The sequence below is a fragment of the Colletotrichum lupini genome, chromosome 9, assembly GCF_023278565.1.
Source record: "Colletotrichum lupini chromosome 9, complete sequence".
Lineage (NCBI taxonomy): Eukaryota > Fungi > Ascomycota > Sordariomycetes > Glomerellales > Glomerellaceae > Colletotrichum > Colletotrichum lupini.
Window position 1 is genome coordinate 1202613 of NC_064682.1, and position 16977 is coordinate 1219589.

At 38.5% G+C, this 16977-nt stretch overlaps 3 protein-coding genes across 3 annotated transcripts; 1 reads left to right on the forward strand and 2 right to left on the reverse strand.

Annotated features, from left to right (window-relative positions):
• Positions 1–3798: 3798 nt before the first annotated feature.
• Positions 3799–7402, reverse strand: CLUP02_16264 (hydroxymethylglutaryl-CoA synthase; the record flags this gene model as incomplete). Its single annotated transcript, XM_049295188.1, has 12 exons — positions 3799–3915; positions 3994–4125; positions 4182–5125; positions 5216–5318; positions 5380–5460; positions 5612–5698; positions 5763–5880; positions 5935–6030; positions 6099–6145; positions 6176–6295; positions 6401–6618; positions 6697–7402. 12 exons carry the CDS (start codon positions 7400–7402, stop codon positions 3799–3801), a joined length of 2769 nt encoding a protein of 922 aa, XP_049152335.1.
• Positions 7403–11436: 4034 nt separating this feature from the next.
• CLUP02_16265 (uncharacterized protein) lies at positions 11437–11670 on the forward strand (the record flags this gene model as incomplete). The annotated part of the gene is made up of 1 exon (XM_049295189.1): positions 11437–11670. A coding segment is annotated over one exon (234 nt), but the record flags the coding sequence as incomplete, so codon positions are not given.
• A 3186-nt stretch (positions 11671–14856) lies between these two features.
• Positions 14857–16743, reverse strand: CLUP02_16266 (uncharacterized protein; the record flags this gene model as incomplete). Its single annotated transcript, XM_049295190.1, has 8 exons — positions 14857–14916; positions 14987–15127; positions 15189–15289; positions 15354–16138; positions 16246–16282; positions 16354–16435; positions 16492–16595; positions 16665–16743. The coding sequence occupies 8 exons, from the start codon at positions 16741–16743 to the stop codon at positions 14857–14859; spliced, it is 1389 nt and encodes a 462-aa protein (XP_049152337.1).
• Positions 16744–16977: the final 234 nt, after the last annotated feature.

A 16977-nucleotide genomic window follows, 5' to 3' on the forward strand; every position in this document is an offset into this window, starting at 1 on the left:
TAAAAAGTGAGCTTAAAAGATTATATTAGAGATTTGGGTACTTATTAGTTACGAGGCTATATAACCTCTTAAAGTAATTAAGTAATAATAATATTAAAATAGGGGCGCTAGAGTAGTTAACGAAAGTATATTACTAATACTAAATAAATGCGCAGAGCCTACGTAGATTTAAGTTTAAATTGCGTAATAAGCTTAATTTTAACTAGGAAATCGTCGTTAATATTTTCTACTTAAATAGTCGGCTAGTATTATATATAATCGACGTAGCTATATCTTTCTAAGTAGGGCAATTCTTCTAGGATTTATAAATAAAAATAGTATAAGTAGCCCTATAAAAAAGCTAGATCGATATATATTAGGGACCGCTAAACGGTATTAGAACCGACGTTAGTACTAGCTTTAAGTTAATAGAATTTAGGGATAATGCGACGGCCTACGGTATATAGTTAAAAATCGTACTTATTAAAGCGTATTATAATATTAAAAAAGTAAAGAGGGTATATTAATAGTTAAAAAGGGCGTTTAGAATTATTAAAGAGGAAAATCCGGATTTTATTAATAACGAATACCTCTAGATAGTACTTAAATATTATAACGATACTATAGGGCCTAACGGACTTATACTAACGCTATTAGTATTTAGAGTATATTTAAAAACGACCTTAGCCTCGCTACTGTTACTAAATATAAGTTAACGAACCTAAGTAATTAAAAAAGTAATATAGGTACTACGTAAAGTAAGTATAAAAAAGTAAGTTAACGAGGTAATTACTATACGTAATAGGCCCGATATAGGGGATAATTTAAATATATTACTAAATTTAGATATATAAGTATAGCGCGAAATTACTTAATAATAGGCTAGGCTATATAAGTTAATTTTTATTAACGAGCGCTTTTATATAGTTACGAGAGATCGTAACTAGCTATTTAAAATATTAATTACGATAATTAAACCGTACTATATAAATCCTAACGAGGTAATTTCTAACTTATAAGAAGAAGAAGAGCTAGGGGAAACTATATAACCCGTAGTAGAAGTATAAGAAATTATCCTTAATAAAATCGTTATAGTAATATTAATAGACGATAAGGAAAAAGAAATTACTAAAAGGGTACTAATACTATTAGTAAGACGTTATAAAAGATTACGACGGTAAGCCCTAACGTAGTAATTTATTACTAGCGACGAGGTAATTAATACTTTTTATATAATAAAAGAGAAAGCCGATTTCGAGCTAGCGGTTAAACTACGTAAAGAAGGTATAATTATAACTATTAAAAAACCGTATAAGGGATTAGATCTTATTAAAATAAATACTCTTTGCGATTAAAGGGTCTATCGATTTATCCTATACGACTTAGAAAAATATATAAACCTCTATATATTTAAATTATAAATAGTTCATAAGATTAAAGGGAAAGGAATACCCTAACTATATAAGAAGTTTAGATACGTAATTTAGGGGTACGGCGACGTTAAAAAGGCGACGCTATTTATATAATTACTTATTATATAGCGCTATAGCTAATAATTAATAATAGTACTAATGGTATCGCTATAGAAGAAGGGATACGAGATTTAGAGCTATAATATTACCTAGGCCTATACTTAATTAGTTATAGGGCTTATAAGGAAAATCCTAGCCTATTTACTAAAGGAAATGGCTAGTAAGTACTTAGAAAGTATAATTATTAAAGTACTTAAGCTACTATATAGGCTTATAAAATCGGGTACCTATTAGTAAGCTACTTACTATAATTTTTATATTAATTAATTATTAATAGTTATTTTTACGTACGACCCGTACTTATTAGTTATAGAGTATAAAAGTAACTAATTTAAGATCGTTAGAGTATAAACCGATAATATATTAAGCCTATTTAATATTAACTTTATAAAAAAGGAGGATAAGGAGCTTTAAAAAGCGGGCTTCGTAACGAAGCTAAAAGAGGTCCTTATAATAAATACCCCCTTAGTATTTAATAGCGGGATTTTTATAATTAAAAAGGAAACCGTCGTTTTTTAATAAAAGGGGTAGGGTAAGAAGATTAACTTCGTTAATCTAAATATAACTAATATTAAAAAGTAATATAAGGCTAAGCTAGCGCGAGGGGTATATATTATAAGTATTTATTAGCCCGAGGTAATTTTTAATTACGCTAAGGTAGTATAAGCTATAGATCTAACTAAATAAAACGTCGAGGTACTTAATAAGCGGCTTAAATAGTAATAAATAAATCTCGATCGAGGTCTCGTTTACTACTTAATTAACTTTATAACTAATAAGCTTTACGTTTTTATTAATAAGTTATTTATAAATAATAACGACCTTATTTCGTAATTAGGGTATATTATTATCCTAGTTAACGAGAGTATAGGCGAGAGCGAATTTATTATATATAATAATATAATCTATTACTCGTCAATTAAAAATAAGCGGGTAATAAGAAGTATATTAGCGTCGGAGGTATATAGTATAGTTAATAGCGTTAACCTCTTTTACGTAATTTTAATAATACTAAGGAAGATTATTAATTGAATTAGCCTTTTACTTATTTTAATAGTTATTTATACCGATTCCTACTCGCTATACGAATACTTTATTAAATTAAGAACGACGAAAGAAAAGAGGCTTATAATTAATATTATAGCCCTTAGGTAATCGTACGAAAGGCGCGAGATACTCGAGATCCATTAGATTAATAATAAAAATAACCTCGTAGACGCTTTTATAAAAGTAATACTAAATAAGGGATTAGAGTAATTCGTAAGTAATAGAAAAGCTATTATACGAATAAAAGGATAGGTTATATAAAAAAAGTAAAAAAAAGGGGGAAAGGGAAACGACTTAATAAACGGGCCCGAGGTCGAATTATACCTCTAACTATAGTAGTTAAATTAATAAAAAAAAGAGAAAGTTAGTATTAGATTAAAAGTCTAATTCGATCGTAGTATATAGCCGACTGCGTAGGGGCTAATTAGGGGCCCTATTTAGGATTATCGTAACTAGCTTAACCTATAGTTAGAACCTCTTTTTTATACCTATTACGCAAATATTTATATAGTTTAATTAATCTCTTCGTTAACTACGGTTCGAACTAACTACCTTATAATAGGGATACTAACACTAGATTAGATACGGAATCAGGCCCGGACATCTAGAAAGGACTAAAAAGAATTACTAATGCGAGAGTTAAAGATCTCAAGTTCTAGTCTTATATAAATAGCTGCAAGATTAGCTTAAGTGACTACTTAGGATAAGCTTTAAATAACTTCGGAAGACCGTTTGTTATGGGAAGGTAAAGTGCTTTGGCCTGAATTTGCAGCCGACGGGTTACTTTGAATCTTTGTCTTTAGATTGACTAATAGAGTTACTGCGCCGACGGCGGGTTAGTTGCTAATGATGTAGCCCTAAACCGTAGGACTAGCAGACTCAATCTAGCGCAATCCCCAAGCCTAGCCCTTCTATTTCATTTGATTCCTTTCGAGTTATAAAATGCTGATGGAAGCCTGCGGATGAAAGGGGCCTGAATTAAATACTATAGGCAGTCCAAGCTAGGTAATCTGGGTAGTGGGCATTGGCTACATTGTCGTTCGCTTTAGGGTAATGCATTTCAGGCTTGCAATCTGAAGCTAGTATGAATATAGAGGCCACCTAATCGAAATTATCTTAGAAACTTTTGGAATTCTATCTACATTGATGTTCTCAGCCGAGTCCGCCTCCTTTAACCCAAGCTACTACTAAAGTCTTATTATAAACCAAGACCTGAGCTGAGGGTACCATAGGCGGGAGTTCACGGCTTCACAGCGTAGAACCTGCGGTAAGCATCGTCAACTCTCTGCAGGTAGTACGTTCCAGGAGCCATGACTTCAATACTTCCAGCAGGCTCATAGCCTTTGGCGCCATATGCCTTTAATCTGAGAAAGCAGGCCTTCGAATTGGTGGTTAGTAGCAGCTCGCAAAAACCCAGGGTTAGATTCACTCTCACCTCTTCATACTGCTCAGGCGTACAAATTTCACGTTGCTCGAGACGCTTCATAAGATCAATCTTCTGGACCATCTCGCTGAGATCTCCCGTAATCTTGAGCCCATAGAGAGTGCTGGCAATACCGCTGCCATACTAACGTCGCGTCTCTCGTCAGCAAGATATTCGCCCATGAATATTACAAGACTTACACTGAACATGCCGATAGTCTTCCCGACACTGTCTCTGAGATCGATGTGGCTGATCAAGCTGATGAGAGAGCAGTATAGACTAGCTGTGTACATGTTGCCGCATAAAGTGGGAGCGGCAATGCAGGGCTCAACTCTCGCTTTGAAGAGATCCTTGGACTGGGTGACAAAGATCTTTTCAAGTTCCTTGCTCTTCAAAGATTCCTCGTAGCTGAGCCCGCGGAGCTCTTCCGTCAACGTCGCCTCCCATCGGCTCTTGTCACTATCCAGTCGGAAGTCGTTGTACAACAGTCGTCCATACGACTTGCTCACAATCTTGCAGTTGGGGGTGTGAAATGCCATGTAGTTGAATATGTTCAGCAGGTTGTTAGTATCAGTTTTCGGCCCAAGTCCGTTTGTGCGTTGGTTAGCTGCTTCTACCTTCTCACGAAGACGTTGATAGCAACCGTCCAGTGCTGACATGTACGACCGAAGCGACTCATGTCCATTAACCAGAGGGAACTCTGCTTTGAGATCAGGTTTGTAAAAGTCGTAGGCATGGGTCATGAAGGTTCCCTTGAGCGCCGGCTCCATCGAAAGCAGCGCATTGGGGCCCACGAGCATGGCGACACAACCGGCACCGCCCGTGGGACGAGAGGCGGGCTCGTTGTACAAGGCAATGTCTGACGCAACAACGATAGCGTTTCGGCCATCCCATGATCTGGACTCGACCCAGTTGACAGCGTTGAACAAGGCGCTCGTGCCGCCGTAGCATGCGTTAATGGTGTCGATACCTTCCAGGCTGGTGTTCCCGGCAGGCTCGAAGAGCTGGGTCAGCACTGTCTTGACAGACTTAGCTTTATCAACCAAGGATTCGGTGCCAACTTCGAGGCGGCCAATCGAGTTGGGGTTGATGTCGTACTTTCGCATGAGCGAAGATATGGCAGTGAGGGCCATGGAAGATGCGTCTAAGCTAGTCAGTAGCTATCGCTGATGTAGAGGATGCTAGACCCAGAGCCTGGCCGAAGTAATAGTGCCCTGGACGGGCGATGACTTACCCTCACGGTCGTTGCAGAAGTTCATGTATTTGAGGCCCAAGCCAATGGTGTATTTACCCGCTGAGACGCCTTGGTGCTGCTCAAAGAGAGACTGGTCCAAGCACTGGAGTGATTGATTTTAGCTCTGATAGATGATGTATGAATTTGTAGAAGGAGATGTGGACCTGTCCAGGGACGTAGATTTCCATGGCTTTGATGCCAACATTCTCAGGGAATGCCATCGCGAATGAAAAAGATATTTGCTTCTAAACAAAGAGTGAAGATGTAGAACAATGAAGATGTCCAGAGTATGAGACTCGAGTGATAGATGCAATACTATATTGATATGATAACAAGACTTGTCTGCTTAGATATCATTCACTTGAACCATTGAAGTCGCAGAATCCATATATACACAAATTGGACTATGCTGGCAGGAGCTTGATGCTGGGCATGACCTGAAATCAGTAACCTGAAAGCTAGAAGCACAGCCCACGAGATGATCTGGTGTGTTGAGATCGATATCATCCGATTGTTTCCCCATGGCCAGCTGAATGTCTTATTCGACAGCCTTCTCTGTCACCCAATTCAGCCTTCTCGATACGAAGAGTGATGATTTCTCTTGCGAAAATAAGCTTGTTCTGTCAACACAGCACCTAGTGCACCCTGACAAGCTGAAGCCGTTGCTTGATCCTTGTGTTTCCACCACCCAAGGTTAGTTCGACGGTCCGCTTACGGACCAACTCAGGTGGATGGAGAGACAAGCAAAGATGCTGATTCGTTCATTATTTCCGTTTTTCGATCCGTCGAAATTGCTCGTGAACTGAACCTGGTACCTATTTCATGCATTTTACGCCATGTTTCAGCAAGGGTATTTATGATGGTTATGGAAACCGTTGGGGACTTTTGCTCAGGAACCAGTCGGGCGGACCAATCCCCAGTCCAAGGTGTCTTTCACTACGGATGCATCCGCGACCCCACATCATAGTCTTTCTGCGACTCCACGAATTGAGCTGCTACCCCATTGCTTTTCGTGAGAGCCGTGCCGTCATAACGCGAAACGTCAGGCTTCTTCTCCCTGGGACAGTCAAGATGCGAGGGCTTGCAGGGCGTGGTTCATGGCATTCGTGTCTACGCGTCGAGCGTGGCTTAGCAAATAGATAAGCGAGAAAGATAGGGAAAACAAAAGTACTCACACGGCCACACCCACTGCCCCAACAACACTTGGTAGTGGAACAGGGCTCGGGAACGTAGATCCGAAAGGTCTCCATCGAACGTAATGCACTGCTCATCTAGTTCCTTCGAAATATCTTGAAACAAGTGGCCGATGGCTTCCAAGCTTTCTCTCTCCCCCTCTAGGACAGAGACAGAAGGTGGTGATGTAAGACTTTGCCGAAGACTCAGCCACCACGAGATAATCAGCGCTAAGCGAAAAAAGGACGAACATGTCACCCATCAGCGATTCAAATCTTGAAATGACGATCCGGAACATGATTGCTTACCAGTCTCATATGCTACCATTGGGCCAAGCCCACCGAATTCGAATGCCGCCTTCCGCTGCCTATGAGCGATGCCTGTTACGGTATCCGCCAACCAAGAAGTCGTAGCGTACTTGATAACAACAAGAACCTTCCTTTCAGTGGGGAAATTGGGGACCGCCAGATGACATCGAGGTTCTTTCGCGATTCTCTTCAGGATCTGGAGCTCCTGGCCCATGTAAAGATGGTGGTACGCAGAGTTTAGCAGACATAGACAGTCCGTCATCTTGGGATCGCTCTTCATGCTCTGCGAGCCTCCAGCGTGAGGGTGACTGCGCCATAGAGTCTCCCAGGCTTGAAGGCTCCTCTCTATCTTTGCACAATACTCACGATCAAGGATGGGGGCCATTTCAGGAGAGTACCGTTCTCTAGCACAAATGTTCGCCACGAGAGCCCCAATCAACGTGAGAAGTCCAAATGAGCTCATGGCTACCGCGGGATACTCGCCAGTGAAAACTCGTCTCGAAGTTTCGACGAGATTGACTGGTTTGTACGCCTGCCATTCCTTGTTGCGGGCCCATTCTTCGGCTGACGGTGCTCGCCAGAGGCTGTCGTTTGAGGGGACGATCATTTCCGCTGTTACCTGAGGTGCGGCGACACATGTTGATTCAGGGTCGAGGAGCGATATGGCAGCGTTCAGAATGCAAGTCCAGCTTGCAAGTCTGTACATATAAATGCAGGGAGTCAGATATCGTATTGCATCAGTGGGGGACCAGACGCTCACTGACCTGCTTAACGTCTCTATGAAGACCCAGTCCTTCTGTCGGATTAGAAGTCCAATTCGACCGCGGCATACAGCCGACTGCGCAGGGGCCAATTGGGGGCCCTATTTACGATTATCGTAGCCAGCCTAACCTACGGTTAGAACCTCTTTTTTATACTTACGTAGATATTTATATAGTTTAATTAATCTCTTTGTTAACTACGGTTCGAACTAACTACCCTATAATAAGGATACTAATACTAATTAATAATTAAATTCTATTATCGTAGATCGGTAAGGTATCTCGCTACGTAAAAGAGACGACTTTTTAATACCGTACGGGATAGGAGATTCGTACTAATTAACCTTATAAAAATAAATAAAAAAAGAGGCGATTCTCGAATACCGTACGGAATTAAGTAATCGTAGCTCTTTATTATTTATAAAAGGTCGACGTTTATTATATTAAACTACGTTAATTAACGGAACTACTTAAGTAACTAGCCTTTTATTATTACCCCGAGTAGCTTTTTTACTAAACGACTTTTCTACGGCCGGCCTGCGATTAGAAATTAACTAGTTAAATTAATAAAAGTATAGTATAAAAGAGCATTGCGTAATCGAAAAAGGGGATCTCTAAACGTAGACATTCTTACTTAGTAGCGAAGGTAACCTTATAGGAGTTATTAAGCTAAGAGATCTATAGTATATAAGAAAGTTTACTATTATAAGGATCTTATAGGTACGACCTTAAGCCCGTAATCTAGACGACCTCCTCGTAGCTCCCTTAACTACCCCCTAGGTATTACTTAGGAATATAATATAGGGGACGGTCTAACGAGGGAGGAGGGGATTTAAAGGTCCTAATAATATCGAGCTAAGAGTATTATAGATCTTAGAGATTAACCTAGGAAAAAGGCGGCTACCCTAAAGTAGTCTTACGACCTCTTATTAGAGTTACTATTAGCCTAAAAAAAGGCTAAAAAGACGAGGATCTGAGGGGAAAAGAAAAGAATCCTCTAGAGGGCCGCTTGAGGGCTTTTTTTTATACTAGCTCCCGGCGCGAGATTACTAATTTTGAGAAATTAACTAAGTAATAAAAGGGATCGCTAGTAAGTAACAATTGCCTAACCATAATTAAGCTACGAAAAAGACTACCTAAAAGATATAAAATAGGGTACTAAGAAGCCGTAAAAAATAAGATCTCTAAGGTATCTAACCCTACTACGTACGAGCGATAAGTAAGTATTTTCGGTAAGTCTTTAAAATATACGATCTTATGAAAAAGAGGGCTTAACTTCGTTAACCGTACTTAACGGCTTATATAGTTCTTAATAGCTTATATAGCTCCTCTACGAGCCGCCCGGCGTCTACTTTTAACTATTCTTATAGAATACTACCCTAGAGGAGGTAGGTTAAGGAAGGAAGCTATTTAGAAATTATAGAGAGCACGAGGCTTAGGAGGCTAAAAGTATACGGGATAGCGAAAATTAGTAACTAATAAAGATCCCGAGACTAATTACTATATCTTCTTATAATAATATAAACGTCTACTGCTATTATTATAAAAAGGAACTACTAAAACCTACTTTTTATATTAGATAAAAAGGAGGATCTTAGTAAGTACGATAGCTAGCGATCTAAAAGGGTAGTAATAATTACTAGAAATAATAAAAACGAGAGTAGTAGTAAAACGGCAAGAGGAAGCGGGAATCTCTTAGACCTTAATAAATTCGTTAGGTAGCGAAAGTACGGATTTATTATAACTAGTGCGCGGATTAGATATATCCTCGTTAAGATTAAATACGCTAGCGATTATTAATATAAGTATAAGCTAGAGCACGACCCTTAGCGAGTTAGGGTAAAAAAAAAGAGGACGAAACCCGATCCTAAATAGAATCCTAATCCTTTATAAATAGGTAAATATTAACCCGGACTATTAGGGGACGTAGATATATAGAATTACGGATTAGCCTAATAGCGAGCAAATTAACGTAGTATTAATCTATTTAACTAAAGTTTATAAAAAAAGGGGGCTATAGGGGTAACCCCTATTTTACGAGATCATAAACGACCTTAGCTACTAACTAGACGAATAGTTCGCGAGCGTAAGCCTAGGAATTATAAAAGCTATTAATAGATTCCTTTATAAACGAGGGGTATTACTAACGTAATTATAATCGCGAGAGCTATACGAAATACTAATAGCAATAATTATAGAGGAGGAATTCGTACTATAGAACTAGGTATAAGTCGATAGAGCGTATAATTACTTTAACGAATTTAGAAAAAGGGTAAACGACCCAGATTTCCTCCCTATAATAACTAACGGAAATCTGTTATTATAAAAGGATATACTAGGGTAAAATATAGTACTAGAAGTACGATAATCGATAATTCTGCTTATTTTAATCTATAACTTAATATTATTACTAATGCGAAATTCGGCGCCGATTAGTTAATAAGAAAGGAGGTAGACGACCCGAAGTTACTAATAGTACGTAGCGACGTAAGGATCGTATATAGAGACCGAAAATCTAATAGTAAATACGAAGTAATTTATAGACCTTAAAAAGATCTTCCTAAAAGAGAAATTATACTCTAGGGAGAAGTATAAAGTCTTATAAAAAACCCTAACGATATTTTATAATTATTATAAAAAAGTCGGAATTAGGGAATACTAGTATTATTCGGTAATTAATATCGTACTCGTAAATAAAGCCTCTAATTACTACTACGAAGCGGTGCGTAATCTCGATCGAAACGACTTTCTTAGTATAATTAATATAATCCGAAGCCGCTTCGAGACTTACAATAAGAACCTAGAGCTCTTATCTAAGCTACGAGCGATTTCTTTTATATTTATAGTTAGAATAATAGAGAGTAAATTATGAGTAAAGATCCTTAAAGAGCTTATCGATCGAATCGATAAGCTAGCGAAAACCTAGCTAAATAAGGGGATAAATAAGTAGAAAGTCGGATATTTTTATACTATAGTTTAGCGTATACTAGAGGTAAAATTCACCCTATACTAAGTACCCGAAAACTACGAGACGCTCTATTCGAGGCTAAGATCTAGTTTTAATATTAAAGTAAGAATACCGTACTAAACCTACCTCTAGGCGTACGACGGCCCTTATTAATAATATTAAGTTAATCGAACGTATAATAAAAAAAGAAAAGAGGCTAGATATAGTAATCGCTAATAAGGAGGCCCAGATTCGTTAAATAACTAGAAATTTAACTTACGGGCAGGGTAATAAAAGAAGTAATATTATATTTATAAAAAGGATAGATATTAGTTAAGTAACTACTTTAAGGAAGAGCGTGCTAAATTATATAAATAGTATAGAAAGTCGAGGGTAGTAGATAATAAAACTAGCCCTCGTCGGTTTAACTAATTCCTCGTTATATATAAGGGCAGATCCGAGGGCACAAAACCTAGTAACGGTAGCTAAAATAGCGGCCTAAAGTATATACCCCCTATAGGAGATTCGGAAGATAAAGAAGATCTTACCCCCTATATTAATAAATTAGATTATAATAAAATCGACGATATTAACTACTCTTTTTTTGCCCCGTTAGCCTTTAGAGGATATACGAGGCTAAACGAATAGAGGGTAGCAAAAGCTCTTAATAAGTAGGCTTTTATTTATAAATAGTAAGGGAAGGTCCCTTAGATAATGGATATAGAGGCGGCCGAAAGGGCGAATTTAATAGGGCTAAAGCCTATTCTCTTAACGATTAAGGAGAAGACGCTCTCTCTCTTAATATCTAAAGAAAAGGAATATAGTACTAAGTATATCTAAGGGCAACTAGAGGGGTCCTTTTTATACTACTTAGATCCCTCGAATACTAAGCTTATATAGGTATTTTACGCGAGCAAAAGGTACGGCCTAGACGATCTTTATAAGATTATCCTAAATACTAGGGTATTATAATAATTAATTAGAAAAAAAGGGTAATTCTAGGCGCTATAGAAGATCGCGCTAGTAATATTTAATACGTTAATAGCGGGTATTATAAGGATTAGTTTCGGCCTAGGTAAGGAAATCGTCGCCCTAGGTATAATAAAAGTAGAGACGTACTTTAGAACGATAACTTTTTATATTTTACCCGTTAATACCCTATTTCTCTTATATCTAAAAGATATAAATCGACTAGGTATTATATTTAATAATACTAGAAATAGAATCTCTAGCGGTAAGTACTTCGAGATAGTCGAACGACGATAGGGGTATGCGTTTATAAAGCTTACTAACGATATAAAGTTAATTAATTACTTAATAAAAAGTAAGCTTAGAAGACTATACTAGAGATTCGGGTACCCGTTAGTTACGAGGCTATATAACCTCTTAAAATAATTAGGTAATAATAATATCGAAATAGGGGCGCTAGAGTAGTTAACGAAAGTATATTACTAATACTAAATAAATGCGCAGAGCCTACGCAAATTTAAGTTTAAATTGCGTAATAAGCTTAATTTTAACTAGGAAATCGTTATTAATATTTTCTATTTAAATAGTCGGCTAGTACTATATATAATCGACGTAGCTATATCCTTTTAGGTAGGGCAATTCCTCTAGGATTTATAAGTAAAAATAGTATGGGCAGCCCTGCGAAAAAGCTAGATCGATATATATTCTAAGGACCGCTAAACGGTATTAGAACCGACGCTAGTATTAGTTTTAAGTTAGTAGAATTTAGGGATAATACGACGGCTTACGGTATATAGTTAAAAGTCGTACCCGTTAAAGCGCACTATAGTATTAAAAAGGTAGAGAGGGTATATTAGTAGTTAAAAAGGGCGTTTAGAATTATTAAAAAGGAAAATCCGGATTTTACTAACGACGAATGCCTCTAGATAGTACTTAAATACTATAACGATACTATATAGCCTAACGGACTTATACTAACGCTATTAGTATTTAGAACATATTTAAGAACGACCTTAGCCTCGCTACTATTACTAAGTATAAGCTAACGAGCCTAAGTAATTAAAAAAGTAATACGGGTACTGCGCGAGGTAAGTATAAAAAGGTAAGTTAACGAGGTAATTACTACGCGTAATAGGTCTAATATAGGGGATAATCTAAATATATTACTAAATTTAGAGGTACGAGTATAGCGCGAAATTACTTAATAATAGGCTAGGCTATATAAGTTAATTTCTATTAACGAGCGCTCTTATATAGTTACGAGAGATTATAACTAGCTACTTAAAGTATTAATTATAATAGTTAAACCGTACTATATAGATCCTAACGAAGTGATTTCTAACTTATAAGAAGAAGAAGAGCTAGGGGAAACTATATAACCCGCAGTAGAGGTATAGGAAATTATCCTTAACGAAATCGTTATAGTAGTATTAATAGACGACGAGGAAGAGGAAATTGCTAAAAGGGTACTAATATTACTAGCGAGACGTTATAAAAGACTATAACGGCAAGCCCTAACGCGGTAATTTATTACTAGCGACGAGGTAATTAATACCTTTTATATAGTAAAAGAGAAAGCCGATTTCGAGCTAGCGGTTAAACTACGTAAAGAAGGCGTAATTATAACTATTAAAAAACCGTATAAGGGATTAGATCTTATCGAAGTAGATACTCTTTACGATCGAGGGGTCTATCGATTTATTTTATACGACCTAAGAAAATATATAAACCTCTATATATTTAAATTATAAATAGTTCGTAAGATTAAAGGGAAAGGAATACCCTAGCTATATGAGAAGTTTAGATACGTAATTTAAGGGTACGGCGATATCGAAAAAGCGACGCTACTTATATAATCGCTTACTATATAGCGCTATAGCTAACGATTAATAATAGTACTAATAGTATTACTACGGAAGAAGGGATACGAGATTTAGAGCCGTGATATTACCTAGGCCTATATCTAATCGGCCATAGGGCTTATAAGGAAAATCCTGGCCTATTTACCAAAAGAAATAGCTAGTAAGTACTTAGAAAGTACGATTATTAAAGTACTTAAGCTACTATATAGGCTTATAAAATCGGGTACCTATTAGTAGGCTACTTACTACGATTTTTATATTAATTAATTATTAATAGTTACCTCTACGTACGACCCGTGCTTACTAATTATAAAGTACGAAGGCGACTAATTTAGGATCGTTAGAATATAGACCGACGATATATTAAGCCTATTTAATATTAATTTTATAAAAAAAGAGGATAAGGAGCTTTAAAAAGCGGGCTTCGTAATAAAGCTAAAAGAGGTCTTTATAATAAATACCCCCCTAATATTTAACGGCGGGATTCTTATAATTAAAGGGGAAACCGTCGTTTTTTAGTAAAAGGGGTAGGGCGAGAAGATTAACCTTATCGATCTAAACGTAACTAATATTAAGAAGTAGTATAAAGCTAAGCTCGCGCGAGGGGTATATATTATAAGTATTTATTAGCCTAAAGTGATTTTTAACTACGCTAGGGTAGTATAGGCTATAAATCTAACCGAACGAGACGTCGAGGTACTTAATAAGCGGCTTAAGTAGTAATAGACGAATCTTAATCGAGGTCTCGTTTATTACCCGATCGACCTTGCGACTAATAAGCTCTACGTCTTTATTAATAAGTTATTTACGAATAATAACGACCTTACTTCGTAATTAGGGTATATTATTATCCTAGTTAATAAGAGTATAAGTAAGAGCGAATTTACTATATACGGTAATATAATCTATTACTTATTAATTAAAAATAAGCGGGTAATAAGAAGTATATTAGCGTTAGAAGTATACGGTATAATTAACGGCGTTAACCTCTTTTATACGATTTTAATAACGCTAAGGAAGATTACTAATCGAATTAGCCTTTTACTTATTCTAACGGTTATTTATACCGATTCTTACTTACTATATAAATGCCTCGTTAAATTAAGAACGACGAAGGAAAAGAGGCTTATAATCGATATTATAGCCCTTAGGTAATCGTACGAAAGGCGCGAGATACTCGAGATCTATTAGATTAATAATAAAAATAACCTCGTAAACGCTTTTATAAAAGTAGTACTAAATAAGGGATTAGAGTAATTTATAAGTAGTAGAAAAGTTATTATATAAATAAAGGGATAGGTTATATAAAAAGAGTAGAGAAAAGGGGGAAAAGGAGACGACTTAGTAAACGGGCCCGAGGTCGAATTATACCTCTAACTATAGTAGTTAAATCGATAAAAGAAAGAGAAAGTTAGTATTAGATTAGAAATCTAATTTAACCGCGGTATATAGCTAACTACGCAGGGGCTAATTAGGGGCCCTATTTACGATTATTATAGCTAGCCTAACCTACGGTTAGAACCTCCTTTTTATACCTACGCAGATATTTATATAGTTCAATTAATCTCTTCGTTAACTACGGTTCGAACTAACTACCCTGTAATAGGGATACTAACACCTTCTAATCAGGGTCTTGAGCTGACTGGACTCCGCGAACTTGAACTTCTACTGCGCGCAGTAACTTGAACACATCAGAACAAGGTGACTGTGAGATTACTTCAAAGCCAGTGGTTCAAAGACGCCTGACTTACATCTGTTACAAGCGAGAACTGTCGTTGCGCTTGTCGCGCATACCAGGGGTTGGCTGAAAAGGCCCCAAACTGAATGCACAATAGGGCAGTCTGTATTGGCCACAAATCTGAGATAGAGCTTTGCAAGAGGTCTTGCTCGTACTGGAGGCAGAATGAGAACCGAGCACAGAGGGACGAAAGACATAAAGGTTGAGCTACGCACCTGAGCTAGGAGATGGCAGGAAGCCTCATAGGCCTTAGAAGCAGGACCATGCTCTGATAAAATGCAGCCACCGATGGCCAGCATGCCCAAAAGCAAAGATGCTGCAAGATAGTGTCGCAACTAGTTAGTCAAGCCTCTTCGCTGCCTACTGCGTATGTTGCCTACCTGGAGTAGTTGAAAGGATGAAAGTCGGCCGATGCACTATGGGCGTATGTATGTCAAAGTGTTCGAAGTACGCGTTGATCCAACGTGAAATCTGATTGCGACTGAGACAGATTGAGTCTGAAGTGCTAATTGTAGTGCCCTTTGCCTTGGAGAAAGCGTTGTTGACTGCAATGGCATCGTCATCCGAGCAACTGAACAGATGAGGTGTGTCATAGGAAGATTGGTACTGAGGTAGGCTTTCGGGAGCGTCGAAGAATAGCGAGACTGGTCTTACACGTCGACTTGGATCTAAGAGGATGCATGTCTCTGCAGAAGGGGGTGAGATGATGGTGTTGGTATTGAAGTCAAACATCAAGTCTGTGACGCCCCTCAAATCGAAATCGTCTGGGTGGATCTCAGATATGAATGAGTCTCCGAGCACCAGAAAGTCGGAGAGATTGACATGCTGTGCCCCCGAGCCAGGATTGTTCTCAGATGTGGTGGATTCAGTGTTCTCTAGAGAGGCTTCTTGGCTGAGTCGACCTGTTTCGTCAACTTGCTGAGCGGCGATAGTGGTATCCAGAGCAAGATCGGCCTTGCCTATTGTAGCACTCTGATCTACATTCGATTGGGGCGAGCTCAACTCAGACTCGGCTGTATCTTCATCTCCTGATTGGCGAACAACGATAGAATCATCACTGAATCCACCGCACTGAGGAACACCCAGGTTCGCAGTACTGATCTCGTCTGTTTGGCTGTCAATGAGACCAGTGGTCACACCCGAATTCTCCACATCATTGAGATCTCTTTGTGGTTCAGTCTGATCAACTGGCTGGCAACGCCCTTCTAACCTGAGAGTTCGATGTAAGTAAGGTATTCATGACCAGGACCTCAAATTAACTTCTCGGCCTACATCAAAATATTGTCTAGTGACTTTCGAGGATCATGTTCTGCACAGGCCTGAGTGTAGCCCTCTTCATGTTGTGATGTCGGTAAACTTTGAACAGGCTTCCCTGGGCACTTCTTTTGATGTCGACGTAGAACATCTGTCCTGCCAAAACTAGCGCCGCAGGGCAGACATTTGAAAGGCTTTCGGTTCTCATCTGGCCCAATTTAATCAGCTGAAAGATCCGATGGACGAGGTGACCAGTAGACTTACGTGACGCAACGTGTCGTATGAGATGCTCCGCCCTGATAAATGTTTTCTGGCAATAGGTGCACGTATGTGGACGCGGGCGCCCCGGCTGTGCTTGGCCATCTTCACTTACTTCATGTTCAGGGTGTATCAGAAAGTTGCTCTTACGTCATCAAGAGAGGTGGACGGGTGCTCACAGCTTCTAACTCCCCGCCTAAAGGCCGACTTCTTCGTCTCTCGTGGAGACGAACGGGCGTTGTCTCGTTGTCGACTCATTTCCGCTAATATAGCCTCTATGCCGTCTGTTCTGTCGTCCTCGTCTCTTCTCCCAGATGCGGTGAGCAAGTAGGGATATCACTGGCGAATCAAGAAAGATGGAAGTTGTCTTCAGCGCTTTCGGCAATTGAAGGAACGGACATGGAGTTGCGGGGATCCGTGACGCTAGGACCCGGGGTAGGCGGTGCTGATTCAGGCCTGACTCAACAGGTGTATCCGTAGATGGGGCGCTTT